Here is a 20761-nt window from a genome sequence, read left to right on the forward strand (position 1 = left end):
AAAATTTTTAAAAAATCCAAAGGAGATAATTGTGCATCTTCTCTCAGAAACCCATTTCTGGGTTTGTCCCTGTGGCTACAGTATGTAAAGGAGGGACCTTGATCTCATGTTGGGGTTCATCATGCCATTGCCAACCTTCAAAGACTTTTTCTTTCTTTTTTTTTTTTTTTAAGATTTTATTTATTTATTTGACAGACAGAGATCACAAGTAGGCAGAGAGGCAGGCAGAGAGAAGAAGAAGCAGGCTCCCTGCTGAGCAGAGAGCCTGAGGCGGGGCTGGATCCCAGGACCCTGGGATAGTGACCTGAGCCCAAGGCAGAGGCTTTAACCCACTGAGCCACCCAGGTGCCCCTCCTTTCTTTCCATTGAGAGGAATTTTCTATATAGGTCAATTTCCTGTTGATCAACCTTGTAAGAGAAATGATAAAATAGAGGTGAGTCAAGTCACTGTAGGAAATGTAGTAAGAAAGTGTGATAGTAATAGTAATAGTCACTGTTTTTTGAGCCCTTACAAACAGCAGGACACTGCTCTAAGTGCTTTAATTGCATTCTGTCATTAATCCTTACAACTCTAGGAGCTGGTGTAATTATGATCCCTGCTGTACAAGTGAGAAAACTGAGGCATGGAGACATCACATAACTTGTCCAAGATCATAACAGCTAGAAAGTGACAGAGCTGGGATTTGAACCCAGGCAGGACGCCCTTCTAGTCTACCCTCTTAACAGCTCTTTTCTCTTCCTTTCTTTTTTTCTGACCTTTTTCTCTCCAGGTTATTGTCCAGAACTACAACTCCATTTTGACTCTTTCTCACTTGTACCGATCTTCAGATGCCCTCCTTGTTCATGAAAATGATGCTGTTCATAAGATCTGTGCGAAACTGATGAACATCAAGCAGATCTCCTTTAGTGATATAAACCAAGTCCTTGCACATCAGTTGGGAAGCGTATTCCAGCCTACGTATTCTGTGGAAGGCTCATGTCACTACAGAAGAAATCCACTAGGTATTTGTCCTCTTGTATGTAATTTGTAGGAAAGTCTTATGTTCTGAAAGCCTCACAGTTATTCCCCACTAGCTCCTCCTCTCTGTCTGAGGATACACTCAGATTTCCCTCCTCTCAAAAACCTTCCTAAAGAGCTACTTCACTCTCCAACTGTCTTTTTTTTTTTTTACACTTTTTTTAAAAGATTTTATTTATTTATTTGACAGATAGAGATCACAAGTAGGCAGAGAGAGAGAGAGGAGGAAGCAGGCTCCCCGCCCAGCAGAGAGCCCGATGCGGGGCTCCATCCCAGGATCCTGGGATCATGACCTGAGCCAAAGGCAGAGGCTTTAACCCACTGAGCCACCTAGGCACCCCACTCTCCAACCGTCTTACGAGGTTTTGAGAAGTTACTAAATCTCTGAAGAGTGGTGATATCACTGACTCCATTCTTCAGGATCCTTTCTCTTCTTTTTTTATAGAAACTTTGACATATAATTCACATACCATATAATTCACTCACTTAAAGTGTACAATTCCATTTTTAGCATATTCACAAAGTTGTACAACCATCATTCTCATCACCCCATAAAGAAATTCATCATTCTTTTTTCAGCTGGTCAAGTGATGCCTTATCAATTCATATCATCTAGATGCAAATAACTCCATAATCTATACCCTCCTCAGTCCTAATCTTCTTCCCAAATAGTCACCTACCCCACTTTTCTTAATTACCTTCTGCTTCTTTAAATTTAGATTGTTCTGAATGGATCCATCTTTTTTTCCTGCCATCTCTCCCCAGGTCCCTCTTCCTCACTTTCTATCACCTGGATTTCTCTCACTGTCCTCATATCTCATCAGGATGTTCAGACCTGTTGGTGCCGTCTCTGCCATCTGCCTGCATTCTTCCCCTCCTTTTCTGTCTGACACTGGCTCAGGGTATCGATATCTCTTATCTAATAGTGCATACTCTCCTTGAATGCAAAGTAAACTAGTCTCTTTCTACTCCTTCTCTCTCTCTCTTTCTCTCTTTCTCACACACAAAAAACAGAGCTTATATCAAATTGATGTTCCTGTCTTAAGGTGGTCCTAACCCTGCATTCCTTTCTGTTGCCTGCGTCTTCCCCCTACAGTCCATCTTGCACACTGACTGCAAAAGAGCCGCCCCCATGCACAGATCTAATTCTTATACTCTCCTGTTCAACCTGTGGCCACATTTGTCAGAATTCCTTAGCCTGGACTCCATATTATGCCCTAAACCCTAACTTCCTAGCTTCATTACTTCCTGCCTCCTCTGCATGGACCCCCACCTACTTTTCATCCTGTCTCCGTTGTCTTTCTTCAGTCTGGTAATTTCCAGCCCTGATCCCTTTGCTCAGTGTTCCTTCTCAGTAATTGCTTCCTCCTTCCCACCTTCACCTTCTTCACCTTCACCCACCTTCACCTTAACTCATCCTTCAGTCACCAGTTCAAGTGATAATTTTTCTATAAAGCTTTCCTGCTGAGGCCTTTACCTAATGTAACCCTCTTTCATTTGAATTTTAAGGCATTCTCTCCTTTATGTTACTTAATGTTTCTTACCTTTATTATTTCTTTAAGTGTGTTTGCTTACCTTTAAAAGTAACAGGGGTGCCTGGGTGGCTCAGTCAGTTGAGCATCTGCCTTCAGCTGGGGTCATGATCCAGGGTCCTGGGATCAAACCCTGCATTGGGCTCTCTGCTCAGCGGGGAGTCTGCTTCTCCCTCTCCCTCTGCCACTCTCCCTGCTTATGATGTCTCTGTTTGTGCTCTTTCGCTCATGCTCTCTCTCTCAAATGAATGGATAAAATCTTTAAAAAAATAATTAAAAAATAAAAATTAAAAAAATAAAAGTAACACACACACACACATTCAAAGAATGCAAAAGAATATGTAATCAAAAGTAGGTGTCCTCACCCTTTCCCAGATGATACCATTGTAACTAACACCATTCGTTTCCTTAGAGAGGGATTTCTGTCATGTGCATATTATGTAATCCCACTCATTTGCAGCTTCCTTGGAGACCTGTATCTTGTTCATATCTGTGCATGTCATGGTACTTAACCATATTGCACATCTGTTCACTCAACCAATATTTATTGACTTCCTGCTATGTGTCAGTCACTATGCTAAATGTCAGAGATCCAGCAGGAGCCAATGCAGACATTGTGTTCCCTGTGAAATGGGAAGGAGAGACATTAAACAAATAAATTACATCAAGAACATATAATTAAAAACTGAGTTAAGTGCTCTAAAGGAACATAGTACAAGAGAATGTGTCATGAAGGAATCAGACTTAGACTGCAGGGGCAGAGAAGGCTGCCCTGAGAATACAACACCTGAGCCAAGAGCTGGATAAGGACTCAGAAGTGACTTAGGGAGGGAGGAGAGAGTAGCATGTGCCGAGGGAACAGCACATGAAAAGGCCTTGCAGCAGGAGGAAGCCTGGCACATCAAACAAATCCAGTGGCACTGGAGTGCAGGGAATGGTGTAGGGGGTGGCTGAAATCTGAAGCTAACATGGTAAGCAGGGGCAGGCCTTGCAGGTCCTCCTAAGCCATTTGGAGGCCTTTCTCATCACCCAAAGAGAAGGGGAAGCTGCCGAACAATTTTAAGCAGGTTGGTGACATAGTCACTTTTATTATTGAAAAATTCGCCGGACTGCCTGTGGATAACTAATTGGTGGTTGAGTCTGTAGGCTAGTCATTCCTCACTGGACCTCACTGAGGAAATAAAGGCATTTAGTCACACAGGAGCTCTCTCAGCTCCCCCACTATGTCTGCAAACCTTACTGTGCTCTCTGGGCTCACCTTTGCACTTCACCTGGTGTCACAGTAGAATTGTCCTGCTCCTATCAAAGGCCAGTCTCTCACTTAGCTTCTGGGTCCCATTCCCTCTCTTTTTTCAGGAGCTTAATTCCTCACTCATCTCTTGTTCTTCGTGCATCTTTCCTAGATAACTGCCATTATAACAACTCTGGCATCGCTCACACTGAAAATACCCTCCTTTGACCTCACCTCTAGTTATTGAACCTATTTCTGTTATTCTTTAGAACAACACAAGGGCATTATGACTTGTGTCTGCCCTTGTTGTCCTTTTCTCATCTCTTTACTCTTCAGCCCACTCTGCTCTAGTTTCTCCCTCGCTGCTTTTCTGAAATTGCTTTTTACAAGTCACAGGCATGTCCACATTGCCAAATTCAGTGGACACTTTGCTGTCCTTGTTTCCATCAACCTGTCAGTAGAATTTGGCATGGCTGACCTTTAGTCTTCCAAATCTTCTCTTTGTCTTTTGTGACAGTCCTCTCCTGATTTTCCTTCTATCTCAATGATCACTCCTTTTATTCCTTTCTTTTCTCCTCTTTTGTTTCATCTTCCTTTTCCCAAGCTCTAAATGCTGGTCTTGGACTCTCTCCCTGATAACTGGCCCACTTCCATGGCTCTAAATGCCATTTGTATCCTCCATCCTGCTGATTTATCTCCAACTCCTACCAATTCTCTTAGCTCCAGATTTCTATATCCTGCAGCCTTCCTGTATGGACATCCCAAACATAATGTATCTGAAACAGCTTTCTCCCATAAGCTTGTTTCTTTCTCGCTCCCTCAGTTGCTCAATTTTAAAGTCTTAGGTCAGGGCTCCATGGAGCCTCCAAAAAAAAAAAAAAGGATTCTAAAGTCTTAGGTCCAGCTTTCTTATAGCAGAGTCTACCAGTGCCTCAGTTGTATGTAATCCATCTTCTGTCTTCCAGGTTCCCTTCTGCTGTTTTCCCTGTTCACAAGCACAGCCTCGGGGGCCTCACTGCACATCATAGCCCAGCTCATTTTCAGGGGGTCTGTTCTTGCTGTCCTCATCAACTTCTTGCTCCCTCTACCAGGAATATCCTCCTGGCCATTTCCCTTTCATCTTCCCAGTCTCGGGTCACAGTTACCCCTTAAAGTGGCCTTCCATGGGGGCACCTGGGTGGCTCAGATGGTTAGGCATCTGCCTTCAGCTCAGGTCATGATCTCCAGGTCCTGGGAGTGAGCCTCGCATTGGGCTCCCTGCTCAGCGGGGAGCCTGCTTCTCCCTCTCTCTGCCTCTCCCCCTGCTTGTGTATTCTTTCTGTCTGTCTGTCTCTCTCTCAAATGAATAAATCAAATCTTAAAAAAAAAGTCTACCCTCAACAGAGTTATCACCACCAAGTAACTGAGACCTTATCTGACCCTCATCATGCTGAGGGAAACCTTTAAAGATATCTATCTATCTATATATAGATAGATAGATATCTATATATAGATATTTATATATATCACTATATATAGATCACTCCATAACAAATGGAGTGATATTATAGACACTCACTCCATTTGTTCCCTTCTCAGCATTTGTTACTCTCTGACATTGTTTTTGTTCATCTATTACCATTTTTATTCTTTGTTTCTAACCACTAGAATAGAGGCTTTGTGAAGGCAAGGCCCTGTCTACCTTGCTTACCACCATGTCCCCCGTCCTCAGAACAGAGCCTCTCATATAACAGGCCCTTGCCAAAAGGACCTAAACAAATGGAGCTAATAAGGACAGATTTGAGAACAATTGGGGGTGGGGTAAAGTGGTACATGACTAGGTTTGGATCTAGAAAATGACAGGGAGGTACAGAGCAGAATTTGTGGGGCCCCGGTTTGCATAACAGTGTCAATTGTAGTGCTATTCACTAGAGCTGGGGACACTGAAAAAGGATGTGGTTTGTAGGCCACAGGGCAGGGAAAGAGGTGGTCCTAGACATGTTGAGTGTGAGGTGCCTTTGCTATATCGTAATGGAAATGTCCTGTGAGGAGTTGACTGGAGGCTGGTCTTCCCTCTTCAACCTTTGCCAATGCACAGCCCTTCCTTAAGTATAGCAGCCAGACTGAACTCTGGCTTTACTTGTCTAAAAGGTTAAATCCCATTAGATCCTGTTACTCTCCTACTCCAAACCTTCAGGAGGTTTCCCATCTCACCCAGAGTTAAAGCCAGAGTCCTTGGGATCACATATAAGGCTTTGCTCTGTCTGGTTTCCCACCGCTTTGTTGATCTTATATCCTGCTACTCACTCTCTTCTGGCTGCGTTGGCCTCCATGCCCCTTCTCAGGTATGTCTGCTGTGCTCCAGAGTCTGCATGAGATGACCTTGGATAGCCACATGGCTCCACTCAGGTGTTTGAGGGGATGGCACCTTTACAACAAAGCATCAGCATTAGTGGGCAGCAGTGTTCGGCATCTAAATTCTGAGGGGTCCCATCAGTGAGATGGGCTGATTTGCTTTATTTTTTTTTAAGATTTTATTTATTTATTTGACAGAAAGAGACACAGCGGGAGAGGGAACACAAGTAGAGGGAGTGGGAGAAGGAGAAGCAGGCTTCCCACCGAGCAGGGAGCCTGATGCGGGGCTCAATCCCAAGACCTTGGGATCATGACCTGAACTGAAGCCACAACTGAGCCACCCAGGCACCCCAGGGTGACTTGCTTTAGCTGTGCTCTGACAGGCACAGAGAATGTGAGGAGTCAGGCTGATCCAAGATTGGATTTTCACTGGAAAGATCTGAAGAAGAGACAAGAGCAAGTAGCTGATTAAGGAGAGGAGCGAAGAAAGGGGGAGACTAATAGACTAAGAAGTCAGGCAGTCCACAGATTAGTTTGTCTTAGCCCATTTAGATTGCTATATCAAAAGTGTTGTATACTAGGTGACTTATAAACAGCATAAATTTATTTCTTGTGGTTCTGGAGGCTGGGAAGTGCAAGATCGAGACACCAGTAGTGGTGTCTGGTAGGGCCTGATTCCTAGTTCTCAGATGGCCATCTTCTCATTGTGTCCTCACATGGCAGGAAGGGCTAGAGAGCTCAGGAGGACCCCTTCTATAAGGGCACTAATCCCATTCATAAGAGCTCCATCCTTACCATACCATCACCTCAGGGGTTAAGATTTCAGTATAGGAATTTGAGGGGGGGAACAAACCTTCAGTTCATAATAGGGTCTCAGCAAGTTCCCAGAATGGCTAAAATGAGAGTGGGTGAACAAGGAGGCTGGGGGAAAAGGTGGATTGTGATAATAATTTATGTGTTAGTGCTCAGGCTACGTCTGTTGGCTGTTACTTCTTTTATTTGTGCTGTGCAACAGAATTCAGGTCTAGGTATTTTGCAGAAAAGGACTCTTAGGTTTAGAGAAAACTCCATTAGGCATAAGACCAATTTGTGCAGCATTTTGTAGTTGCTGGCATCAAAATCTGTTCTTTCCCTGAGGATATAGAATATGAGTTTGTACTGCTATAAAATTTATATTTCATGTTTTTGTAGTAATATATTTTTCTCTTTCCTCTAGTTTTTTTCTATAAACATATAAAACATCTCTGAATGCAAAACAAATTAGTCTTTCTCCATAATCCTGTGTCATTACAAATATAAGTTTCTAAAGACAGGCATATTCCTGTCTTCAGGAATCCCTAATCTTCTCTTTTTTTCCTAGTAGAGTTTGATTTAAAAGGTTCTGATTATCATTTAAGTAGATAAAATAAATAAGAGATCTAGGAAAATTTCCAAAGGAATATTTAGTGACTATAGAATGATGATAAAAGCATAGTAGCTCTCATGCTTACTTTATTTTCCTGAGGTGTAGCTAAATTTTTCATTCATGTTTCCAGTTTCTTAGCTTCTAAATTCTTGTCTCCTTTTTGGCAAAGTGTCTTTTCTCACTCATGCTAAAATAGGTGCCAAAATATGTGATCTAAAATAGACATTGTTTCTGAAATTTTATTTATGTTTTTAAACTTAAGCAATTCTGGTCTTGGAGGAGAAAACATGTTTGGCCCTCCAAACCATCAAGCCACAGTTGTGTATGGGCCAATGGAAACATTATGGAATTTAAAAGTTTAGTTCAGATTTTTTTTTCTTTACAGGAGACTTAATGGAGAATTTGGTTCCCCATCCTGAATTCAAGATGCTGGGTATTCGTAACATTCCTCAAATGTCTGAGAACTCACTGGCATACAGCACCTTTACTTGGGCCGGCCTCCTCAAACATCTGAGACAGATGCTCATTTCTAATTCAAAAATGGAAGAAGGTAAAGGATATTTTAAAAATATGCAGGCCACAAGCTTGGGAAAGTGCCTGTACTGGAATTCTCAATATAAACTTCCTTGGCCAGTTGAAATAATGGTGCCTTCTTCTAGTCAGGGAGGCTCCTACAGAAACTCACCAGGACATCCCAGGAGGGTTTCTTAATCACTTCACAGTTTCATTTACCAAAAATGAAAAAAATTTCAGAGGAGCATGACATTTTTTTTTAAGGTTATTTATTTATTTTTAGTAATCTCTACACCTAACCTGGGACTCAAATTCCCTAACCTGATATCAGGAATCCCATGCCAGCTGCCCCTGTTTTATTTTTATCGAAGTGATAAATGAACATAGTTTTTAAAAAATCAAACGGTCAAAACTCATCTAAGTGTATACTTATAATCTGTACATTGCATTGTATGTAAATTATATCTGTTTTTTTAAAAAACCAATTGTCCAATATGAATTTATAATGAGGGAAAGAGCAGATCCTTGTCCTACACATCCCCACTGCCTTGATGAAACTGTCAATGTTTTTAGCTGTTTTCCCCTCCATATTTCTAAGTATCTTGCTTATACTGTTACTTATTTTATTTTCCAGGTTTAGATATTGTCAGTTGTTTTCCTAATGTGAAATTGAGATTTGAATCTACTTATACTTCCTCTGTATACACCCACACACACTCTTTCTCTCTCCCTCTTTTCCCCTCCCCCTCCCTCCCTCTTCCCTTTATGGTTATAACATACTTTTGAATTAGATTTGTTTTCAATGTTTGTCCTACCTTTGATAAGTAAATATTTTTTATAGTTGAGCCATGTATTGTATACATAGAGTAAATTTATTTCATGTAATTTTTTTCTTCAGTTAATTTTTTTCTTCCTCTGGTTAATAATTATATTTATTTGGGGGCATTTGTCTGGCTCAGTCATTAGAACCTGCGACTCAGGTTCGAACCTCACATTGGGTGTAGAGATTACTTTACAAAAATTATACTTATTTGCTCAGTATTCTGTGTGCCTATCACACTTCTATCCCTAAATTTTTCCCATAAAAATGAATCCCTTCTCAACATGTTCAAACCCATCAGGTAGTCTCTTACTTTCATTATCTCTTTGGAAATGTCCGTTTTGGAGATCTCCTCCTCTTGTTGCTGCCCTGGTTACTCTCCAGGCTTGATGAGCAGCCAGCACCAACATCTCTGCCTCATTCTGTCTGATTTCCTAGATTCCTAGATTCCACATCTGCCTTTTGTTTTGTTTTGTTTTGTTTATTCTCTCATATTGATAGGACACGATCTCCAGGAACTTCCTAAGAAAAAGTACAGGGAAGGTTAAAAAAAAAAAAAAAATTAAAGCTATACATGTCATTATTCTGCCTTTACATTTGATTGATGATATTTGCTCAGGTATAAGATCTGGGGTGGGGAGTCATGTTTGCTCAGAATTTTGAAGGCATTGTTCTGTTATCTTCCAGCTTCAGTGGTTGCCGTGAGGTCCCACATCAATCTGATTCCTAATCCTGTTTTGTTCTCCCTTGAATCTTTTAGGATTTCCTCTTTGTCTCTAGCATTCTGGAATTCCTTAGTGTGGATTTTCCATTGATCTCTGTAGGATGTAAGCTTTAGAAGAGCAGAGATTTCTGTTTTGTTTACTGCTGTATCTTCCAAGCCTGGAACGCAGGGCCCAGCATGTAGTTCCGTGGAGGCTGGAGCCTCACTGGTTTAGCCTTTCCTGAGCAGATGGCTTCTAGGATGAAGGGGGGGGGCACGCCCTCTGCTGCCAGGAGTGAGGAAGTGTCTTGGCCTCTCCACTTTGCATGAAGATTTTTTTTTTTTTTAAGATATTTTTTATTTATTTGACAGAGACAAGTAGGCAGAGAGGCAGGCAGAGAGAGGAAGGAAAGCAGGCTCCCTGCTGAGCAGAGAGCCCGATGCGGGGCTCGATCCCAGGACCCTGGGATAGTGACCTGAGCCGAAGGCAGAGGCTTTAACCCACTGAGCCACCCAGGCGCCCCTTGCATGAAGATTTTTAACTAATCCTCTTGTTTCCCCCTTTTCGAAGGGCCTGGCCTCCTGCCAGGACCTTCACTGGGGGCTGAAATGTCAGCTTTCCCTGGTTGCTAAGTCAGCCACCGCTGGCTCATTTGCTTGTCAGCTTCCAAAATGTTGTTCCCATTATCTTCTCTTCCATTCCCCGTTTTCTTGTTTATGCCTTTTAAAAATACCCCTGTCGGGGTGCCTGGGTGGCTCAGCGGGTTAAAGCCTCTGCCTTCGGCTCAGGTCATGATCTTGGGGTCCTGGGATCGAGCCCCGCATCGGGCTCTCTGCTCCGCGGGGAGTCTGCTTCCTCCTCTCTCTGCCTGCCTCTCTGCCTACTTGTGATCTCTGTCAAATAAATAAATAAAATATTAAAAAAAAAATACCACTGTCATATATTTTATCACAAATAACAATGAGTTGGGTTTCAATACTATGAAAGTGGATGGATTTCCTCAACATTACCTACTAGTGATACCTTATGGATTTTAGATCATAGTGCCTGAGGTTTGGAGATAAATAGAAAGGTCACATCTTCATATCTTAAAGGAATGCTTACCAAATTTTTTGGCCTCAGTACTTGTTTTTCTAGTAATACCTGTTAACATATCAAGGAACACAGTGTTCCTCAGGGTATAGCATGAGACATGCTGCTCTGAGCTCTCTTAGGTCAATAAACCAGTTTGCTTAGTCATTTTCCCATGCAGAACCTTGAGTGTCAACATTTTTTAACAGTTATAGATACAGCTTTGAACATATAAATATTTTCATATATATGAGTATATATGAATAAATATATTTATGTCACTTACCAGGTTGAGACAAATAGCTTTAAAAATCTTCATGTATGTAGGGACACGTGGGGGCTCAGTCAGTTAGGCATCTGCCTTTAGCTCAGGTCATGATCTCAGGGTCTTGGGATCAAGCCCTGCATCGGGCTCCCTGCTCAGTGGGAGCCTGCTTCTCCCTCTCCCTCTGCCTGCTGCTCCCCCTGCTTGTGCTCTTTCTCTCTCTGTCAAATAAATAGATGAAATCTTAAAACACACACACACACACAAATACAGCTTTTACAGTAGGTCATAAATTTTTAAATATCTTTACTGAGATGTGATTTATATACCATATGTCTCACCTATGATAAGAGTATAATTTGCTGATTTTTTTAGTAAATTTGGAGTTATGTAACCATTATCACAAGCCAGTTTTTTTTGTTTTGTTTTAAATTTTTTAAGATTTTAAGATTTTATTTATTTGAGAAAGAGAGATACAGAGAGCACAAGCCGGGGGAGCAGAGAGAGAGGGAGTAGGGGAAGCAGACTCCCACTGAGCAGGGAGGTTGAGGCGGGGGCTCGATCCCAGGACCCCAGGATCACGACCTGAGCTGAAAGCAGACGCTTAACCGACTGAGCCACCCTTGTGCCCCTATCACAAGACAGTTGTAGAACATGTCGATCACTTCAAAAAGATCCTTGTGTTCATCTGTAGTCAATTCCCATTTTTATTCCTACTCCCAAACAACCACTGCTGTGCTTTCTATCTCTATAGATTTGCCAATTTTGGACATACCATATAAATGGAATTAGACAACATACAGTCTTTTGTGTCTGACCTTTTTCTTTTTTTTTTTTTTTAACATTTTGTTTATTTGTGTGACAGAGAGATCACAGGTAGGCAGAGAGGCAGGCAGAGAGGGGAGGGGGAAGCAGGCTCCCTGCTGAGCAGAGGGCTTGGATGCTGGGCTGGATCCCAGGACCCTGAGATCATGACCTGAGCCAAAGGCAGAGGCTTTAACCCACTGAGCCACCCCGGTGCCCCTGTGTCTGACCTTTTTTACTTCATGTCTTTGAGGTTCATCGACGTTGTAGTATGTATCAGTTGTTCAATTTGGATCAACTTCAGTATTGCTGAACGGTAACCCATTACATGGATATACCACATTTTGTTTAGATGTCCAACAGTTGATGGACGTTTAGCTTGTTTTCACTTTGTGTCTGTCATGAATAATGCTGCTGTGTGCATTTGTATAAAGTCTTTGTGTGAACGTATGTTTTCAGTCTCTTGGTTATATACTTGTAAGTGGCATTGCTTGGTCAAAGGATAAGTATGTGTTTAATGTTTTGTAAAATTGCTATACTCTCCAAAATGGCTGCACCATTTTACATTCCCACAAACCGTTGAAGAGGGTTTCAGTTTTCCACATCCTTGCCAACACCTGATATTGTTAGTCGTTTTGATTATAGCCATTCTAATGGGTGTGAAGTAGTGTCTCCTTGTGGTTTCATTTTGCATTTTCCTAATGACTGTGATGTTGAGATCTGTTAATGTGCTTGTTAGGTTTGTTTATCTTCTTCCGTGAAATTTCTATTCAAACGTCTTTCTGATTTTTTTTTTTTTAAGATTTTATTTATTTATTTATTTGTCAGAGAGAGAGAGCGAGCGAGCTAGCGCACAAGCAGGCAGAGTGGCAGGCAGAGGCAGAGAAAGAAGCAGGCTCCCCGCCAAGCAAGGAGCCCGATGCGGGACTCAATCCCAGGATCCTGGGATCATGACCTGAGCTGAAAGCAGTGGTTTAACCCACTGAGCCACCCAGGCGTCCCTCTTTCTGATTTTTAAATTGGCTCATTTGTGTTATTATTGAGTTCAGCATGCCAAAGTTTTTAGTTTCTTGTGTTTTTATTTTCATTGAAAATCAGTCTGTTGCTGTGTGCTGAATTTTATCCCTATCCTATGTATACTTTAATAGTATTTTCTTTTTTTTTAATTTAAATTCAATTAGCCAACAAATAGTACATCATTTTCAGATGTAGTGTTCAACAATTCATCAGTTGCTTATAACACCCAGTGCTTATCACATCATGTGCCCTCCTTAAAGCCCTTCACCCAGTCACCCCATCTTCTTACCCACCTCCCCTCCAGCAGCCCTCAGTTTGTTTCCCATAGTTAAGAGTCTCTCATGGTTTGTCTCCCTCTCTAATTTCTTCCCATTCAGTTTTCCCTCCCTTCCCTTATGGTCCTCTGCACTATTCCTTATATTCCACATATGAGGGAAACCATGTGATAATTGTCTTTCTCTTCTTGACTTATTTCACTCAGCATAATACCCTCCAGTTCCATGCACGTCAATGTAAATGGTAAGTATACTTATCCTTTCTGACGGCTGAGTAATATTCCATTGTATACATTAAGAGTATTTTCTTAATATTTCTACATGACTGGTGTCAGTTTTCAATCCTATTTTTGTTTTATGTTTCTACATCCCTTAACATTTTTGTATGTATTCTATATAGAGTAAGGTTCGCCCTTTGTAGGTGTATGGTTCTATGAATTTGGACAAACCTCTATAAAGTATAACCTCCACCACAATTAAGATAGTGTTTCCATCATCTCAGAAAGTTCGTTCATACTTTGGAGGCACTTTCTGCCCCTGACTCCAGCCCCTAGCAACTATGGATCTGAATTTCATTCTTATGGTTGTGCCTTTTCCAGAATGTTCTGTAAATGGAATCATACAGTGCATAATTTTTTGAGTCAAGCTTGTTTCACTTACCATAATGCTTTTGAGATGTATCCCTGCTGTTTGTTATGTGTATTAATAGTTTCTTTTTACTGGTGAAGAGAAATCCATCGTATGTACCTACCCCCATCCTTTAGTACTCTATGAAGAAATATTTCCTGCCTTTCTCGGGATTGAATAGTTTGAATCATTTTGGGTCAACCAGATACGAATTTTTAAACATTTAGTAGAAAAAAAGCAACTATAAAAATTTATGTAAAATATACATACCGTAATATGCTTTTCTCTTCTTATTCTGAACTATTTATAAAATCTTGTGCTTTTTTTCTTTTGGTAGGTATTGATTGGCAGGTACGGCCTCCTTTATCAAGACTTCCTACTCTGGGTAAAGCATCTCTCAACAGGGAGCTTCAGTTTAACACTTCCATTGCCAACTTGGTCATCCTTCGTGGGAAAGATGTGCACAGTGCAGATCTGGGTAAGAAGTTAAGGTGAAATCAATATGTACATTCTGCACATGTACATGGTAACACATTTTTTTAAAAAAAGGAAGTCCCAGGTGGCTGGGTGGCTCAGTCGGTTGAGCGTCTGCCTTTGGCTCAGGCGGTGATCCTGGAGTCTGGGGATTGAGTCCCATGTTGGGCTCCCTGCTCAGCGGGGAGTCTCCTTCTACCTCTGCCCTTCACCCTGCTTATGCTCTCTCTCACTCGCTCTCTCTTTCAAATAAATAAATAAAATATTTTTAAAAAGGGAAGTCCCTGAATTTATTTTTAAAGAAAGGAAAATCATAATTATGTGTTTCTATCAGTTACTATGTGATTGGACACCAAAAATAGAAGTGATTGAAACAAGATACAGGTTTAATTCTTTCTTTTGAGCCTTGCTGTTCTTATTGTCCTCACCTTCTGGCTTCCTTTTGTAGTCCCAGACATCTGTTTGAGCTTCAGGCATCAAACCACATAGGAATGATCATGCCACCAGCCTCCTCCTAGAGTTGCACACACTGGTGTTTATATGCTTTGATTGGGGCTGACTTGTGCTACACCTAGCTACAAGGGCAGCCATGAATACAGTGAAAATTTGGGGGTTCTCTTTCTAAAGAAGAAGGGGAGAACAGGTCATGTAGCATAACCAGTGGTCTCTGTGACAAGCATTTTGATATAAAACTTTCAGGAAGTTCAAAGAGAAGTATTCTTTTAGCTTTGTGTTTTTATGGAAAATCTCCAGGTTTGTCTTATCTTTATGTGATGGTTTTATTTTACTGGACACCCAGCTAACTGAGCCAACCAGATACTCCTTATTTGATGATTTTAGCAGTATCAAGTTGCCTGCTTCTTGCTGTAATAATAAAAAAAACAAATAATTTAGTTCCTATAATACACCTTAGATAAGAAAGTGGTAATTAAAAGGGATTGTTTCAAGTTTGTCAAATGATATACTTTCTCCTACCTCAGAACATTTTCTTCATAGTCTTCATTTCAGATTTTAAATTGAGAGAATAAGAGGATATATAAAGTAATCAAACTTCCAAAAATGTATCCACAGCACATGACATACAGAGAGGTGTTCTCACAAAGATATTTACTACAATATCTATCACATAAAAATGCAGAAACAACCTAAATGCTCAACAGTAGGAAATGTGTTAAATAAATTATGGTATATTCATATAATAAAACTTTATGAGTGATATTTGTTGACATGGAAAGGAGGTTCACAACATATTGGTGAATGAAAACAGATTACAGAACAGCATTTTTGTAAAATTACAGACCCAAGAAGGTCAGCAAAATGTTCATGGTCTTCTCTGGGTGGTGACATTTCAGATGTTCAGTTGACTTTTAAATTTTCTTCTTTTTTTTTTTTTGTTTGTTTCAAGTTTTTATATAAATTCCAGTTAGTTAACATATACAGTAATACTGGTTTCAGGTGTAGGATTTAGTGATTCATCAGTGACACACAACACCCAGTGCTCATCACAGGGTGCCCTCCTTAATACCCATCACCCATTTAACCCATTCCCCGCCTACCTCCCCTCCAGCAACCGTCAGTTTGTTCTCTGTAAAGAGTTTGTTCTCTGTAAAGAGTCTGTTTTATGGTTTGCCTCTCTCTCTCCCTCCTGCCATGTTTGTCCATTTTGTTTCTTGAATACCACACGTGAGTGTGGTATTTGTCTTTCTCTCATTGACTTATTTCATGTAGCATAATACACTCTAGCTCCATCCACGTTGTTGGAAATGGCAAGATTTCATTTTGTTTTATGGCAAAGTAATATTCCATTGTATACGTATGCCACAACTTCTTTTTTTTAAAGACTTTATTTATTTCAGAGAATGAGAGAGTGAGAACACAAGCTGGGAGAGGGGTACAGGGAAAGGGAAAGAAATCTTCAAGCACACTCCCCACTGAGCAGGGAACCCGAAGCAGGGCTCAATCTCAGGACCTCAAGATCATGACCCAAGTGGATATCAAGAGTCAGACACTGAACTGACTGAACCACCCTGGCACCCCACAATTTCTTTATCCATTCACAGTCAGTGGACATTTGGGCTCTTTCCATAATTTGGCTATTATTGATAATGCTGCTGTAAACATTGGGGTATATGTGTCCCTTTGAATCAGTATTTTTGTATTCTTTGGGTAAATACCTAGTAGTGCAATTATTGGGTCAGAGGGTAGTTCTACTTTTAACCTTTTGAGGAATCTCCATACTGTTTTCCCGAGTGGCTGCCCCAGTTTGCATTCCCACCAACAGTGTTAAGAGGGTTCCCCTTTCTCCACATCCTTACCAACACCTGTTGTTTCCCATGTTGTTAATTTTAGCCATTCTGACTGGTGTGAGGCAGTATCTCATTGTAGTTTTGATTCGTATTTCCCTGATGATGAGTGATGTTGGGCATCTTTTCACTTGTCTGTTGACCATCTGGGTGTCTTCTTTGGAAAAATGTCTATTCGTGTCTTCTGCCCATTTCTTAACTGGATTATTTGTTTTTTGGGTGTTGAGTTTGATTGGTTCCTTATAGATTTTGGATATTAACCCTTTATCAGATATGCTATTCACAAATAACTTCTCCCATTCTGAAGGTTGCCTTTTAGTTTGGTTGACTATTTCCTTCATTGTGCAGACTTTTTGTCTTGATAAAGTCCCAATAGTTAATTCTTGCTTTTGTGTCCCTTGCCTCCAGAGACATATCTAGTAAGAAGTTGCTATGGCCAAGGTCAAAGAGATTGTTACCTGTATTCTCCTCTAGGATTTTTGATGGTTTCCTGTCTCACATTTACTTTCCTAAATGATGTGAATTACTTTTTTTTACAATGAATATGGATCATTTATCCAAAAGCAACATAAAGCTAGTTTTAAATATTTTTATTTATTTATTTATTTTTGCGAAAGAGAAAGAGTGTACACGAGCAGGGGGAGGGGCAGAGGGAGACGCAGACTGCCCACTGAGCAGGGAGACAGATGCAGGACTCCTCCGAGGACTCTGGGATCATGACCTGAGATGAAGGCAGATGCTTAACCAGCTGAGCCACCCAGGCGCCCATAAAGCTAGTATTAGAAGGCAAAACAAAAGGAGATTTCTGGTGAAATGAATAAAAAAAAAAGTTTATTAATTTGTTTCTAAAATTAATGATTTATGATGTAAACAATGGCTTTGTGTTGTTTTACTCTAGGAGGATTTAAAGATCCAGCTCTCTATACTTCTTGGTTAAAACCTATTAATGCTTTCAATGTGTGGAAAACCCAGAGAGCCTTTAGCAAATATGAGAAGTCTGCAGCGTTGGTCAGCAATAGCCAGTTCTTACTAAAACCACTTGATACAATTGTGGGCAAAGCCTGGAATATGTTTGCTTCAAAGTAAGTAAAAAATAAATCTACAAACCTTTCTACCTTAGGCAGATAATACCTTAAAACACAAAGCAGGATTTGGAATGTTTTAGTCTGTTTGGTTTGCTGTAACAAAAATAGCCCAGACTGGGTACCTTATAAACAACAAAATTTCTCAAGAGGTCTGGAGATTAGGAAGTCCAAAGTGAAGGTGCTGGCAGATTCGATGTCTGATGAAGACCTACTTCCTGGTTCATAGGTTGTTTCTTTTCCTTGTGTCTTCAAATAGCCAAAGGGACAAAGAAACTTTCATGGGCCCCTTTTAAAAGGCACTAATCCCATTCATGAGGGCTCCACCCTTGTGATCGAATTACCCTCCAAAGGCCTCACCGCCTAATACCATCACCTTGTGGGTTAGGATTTCAATGTATGAATTTTGGGGGAACATAAACATACAACCTACAGCCTGGAGTAAGCACAGTTACCGCTTTGTAGGTATGAAACTGGGTCATGTTAGTTCAGGTGTCATTTTCTTATCTGTGCAGTGGGTCTACACTGAGGAGATGAAGTGAGGATTAAATGTGATACCCATGTAAAATCACCTACTACAGTGCTGTTATTGACTAGAGGAGTCATTTCTAAATGAAATGAAATGAAAGTAGAAATTTCATTATGAGGCTGGACAATAACATAGTTTTCCAAAATAAGACCCTTGGAAGAATGGAAGAGATCCCTGAACTTGTTCAGCAAGAAATCTTACAAGTTCAACTCCGTCTGCTAAGAAATGTCTGCTTGGTACTAAGAAATGTGTTATCAGATTTCCTGACCTCGGCCACAATTACCTTCTGTCAAAGCAAAGTTTCCATATTAATGGGCAAGGCCTCTACTGTGATTAGCCGGGATTCCCAAGGGCCCCCCATCCTTCACGTGGCCATTCTATAAGCCCCCACTCCCAGCATTGTGAACTCTGTCCTTTCCTGGTATTGTTCTCTTCCCACTCCCATTAAATGGCCACAGCCCTTATTACCTCAGTTTAATCCATGTCTGCCTTTGCTCGACATTCTTTTTAACATGATTTCTCATTTGGGGGTTACAGGGTATTCATAGAACCACCTGGCATAACTACAAATTAAATGTCTGAAAAATACTTGGGAGACTTCACTTCATTCCTAGAACTGGATTAATGTATTTCTGAAATTTCAAGGTTTAGGTGAAAATTCTCAGGCACTTTTTAGAGTTGATACTGAACCCAGTCATCTCTGTAGGGTGTTGAGTATGTACTGGGTTCGATAACCAAATCTGAACATGCTTCTTTTTCCTATGTGCTTCTTATTGTCACTCTCTTAGACACTAAAGAGACAGGGAGCTTGACATAAACGTTCTCAGTTTGCTAATCTTTGGAATAAACATTGAAGCAAATCTAAGACATTTAAGAGGTTCTGCCATCTTCAAGTATTCGTGAACTAGGAAAGTTCTACTTACTGTTTGATTTTAAGAGTTATTCATTTGCCTGATATATTTTTTTTTATTTTACATTTTGTTTCTTTCACCAGAGCCTACATTCATCAGTACACAAAATTTGGACTTGAAGAAGAGGACTTTTTGGATAGTTTCACATTGTTGGAACAGGTTGTTGCCAGTTACTGCAACCTCTGATGTCGAACAAAGGAAAAATATGTTAAGTCATTTTGGGGCTGAAATATTTTATTTTTATTTATATTTTTAAAGATTTTATTTATTTATTTGACAGAGAGAGATCACAAGTAGGCAGAGAGGCAGGCAGAGAGAGAGAGGAAGCAGGCTCCCTGCTGAGCAGAGACCCTGATTCAGGGCTTGATCCCAGGACCCTGGGATCACGACCTGAGCCTAAGGCAGAGGCTTCAACCCACTGAGCCACCCAGGCACCCCATGGGCTAAAATATTTTCAATAATACTTTCTCTGTAAGGTTTTCAAATCTCTACCTGTTAAAGTAACAAAGTTGAATGCTGTTTCCTTTGGCATGCTATGACCACAGAAAAGGAGGAAGACCTTTTAAATGGAGAATGTCATGTTTTCAATGAAAATGTCTATGAGATATTTTCATTAGTAAGAAAGAAACTGGTACTTGTATAAAGAAATTTGGAAACACTTTGCTGAGATGTTGGAACTCTGGAAGTATCCAAAAAAAGGGAATATTCTGTTTTGTCCCCATGTTTCTAAGTCTTCCCTTCTTCTTCTTCTTTTTTTTTTTTTTAAGCTTTTATTTATTTGAGAGAGCGAGAAAGAGCAAGCACACAGGCAGGGGGTGGGGCAGAGGGAGAGGGAGAAGCAGATATCCTACTGAGCAGACAGCCTGAGGTGGGGATCAATCCCAGGACCCTGGGATCATCACCTGAGCCAAAGGCAGAGGCTTAACCAACTGAGCTAACCCAGGTGCCCCTCTAAGTCTTCCCTTCTTTATGTCAAAAAGTATTCACTAGTGGCGCCTGGGTGGCTCAGTCACTGGGCATCTGCCTTCTGCTCAGGTCATGATCCCAGGATCCTAGGATCCAGCCCTGCCTCGGGCTCCCTGCTCATGGGGAGCCTGCTTCTCCCTCTCCCACTCCCTCTACTTGTGTTCCCTTTCTTGCCGTGTCTCTATCAAATAAATAAATAAAATCTTAAAAAAAAAAAAGGATTCACTAAATACCAGCTAAACTTTCACCACACAATTTGAAGCTAAGAAATTGCAGTTCTGCATTTTTAAAAAATTTTATTTTTATTTTTTTAAGATTTTATTATTTATTTATTTGCCAGAGAGAAAGAGAGAGACAGCACCAGCAGGGGGAACAGAGGGAGAAGCAGGCTTCCCATCGAGCAGGGAGCCCAATGCAGGGCTCGATCCCAAGACCCTGGGATCAGCACAGGAGCTGAAGGCTGACGCCTAATGACTGAGCCACCCAGGAGCTCCTGCAGTTCTGCATTTAATTGAAGTGGATGCTTTGAACCACAAGAGGGAGTTATTGTCAAATGCTAGACCATGAACTTTTTCACTATTTTCTTCTGTAATAGTTAAGATTTCCCACTTGAAGCAGCTATTTAAAAATAAACAGATTTTGTTAATAAACATAAATCATGCTTAAGTACAAAAATAAGTAAATTTTTGCTTTTCTTAAATTTTCTAGGCATCAGAAAATCAGGTCACTTTTTCTTTTAGATCTTGAAATGCAAGAGCAGAAACTGACTATATTCAACTAGTGCTTTCAGATTACTTATAGTATTTAGCTAGGATGGAAGATGTTTTGCTTGTCAGAAAAAAGTGGTAAGAGCTTTCATTAAGGGGTGCCTAGGGCACCT

The 20761-nt window shown here is 40.7% G+C and overlaps 1 protein-coding gene across 4 annotated transcripts in view; it reads left to right on the plus strand.

Moving 5' to 3' along the window:
* LOC111151564 (tubulin delta 1) overlaps window positions 1-19161 on the plus strand; it is a 25554-nt gene extending 6393 nt beyond the window's left edge. The window contains exons 5-9 of one of the 4 annotated variants that reach the window (XM_022509633.1): window positions 771-1002; window positions 7906-8070; window positions 13954-14094; window positions 17292-17475; window positions 18999-19161. In XM_022509633.1, the coding sequence (XP_022365341.1) occupies window positions 771-1002; window positions 7906-8070; window positions 13954-14094; window positions 17292-17475; window positions 18999-19101 (825 nt within the window). In that variant the 3' untranslated portion in view covers window positions 19102-19161. Of the gene's footprint in view, window positions 1-770; window positions 1003-7905; window positions 8071-13953; window positions 14108-17291; window positions 17476-18998 lie in introns of all 4 variants that reach the window. The other 3 variants (XM_022509635.1, XM_022509634.1, XM_022509636.1) reach the window with 3 other exon arrangements.
* Window positions 19162-20761: the final 1600 nt, after the last annotated feature.

This window comes from Enhydra lutris, unplaced genomic scaffold (assembly GCF_002288905.1).
Source record: "Enhydra lutris kenyoni isolate GAN:26980312 unplaced genomic scaffold, ASM228890v2 scaffoldscaffold26, whole genome shotgun sequence".
Classification (NCBI taxonomy): domain Eukaryota; kingdom Metazoa; phylum Chordata; class Mammalia; order Carnivora; family Mustelidae; genus Enhydra; species Enhydra lutris.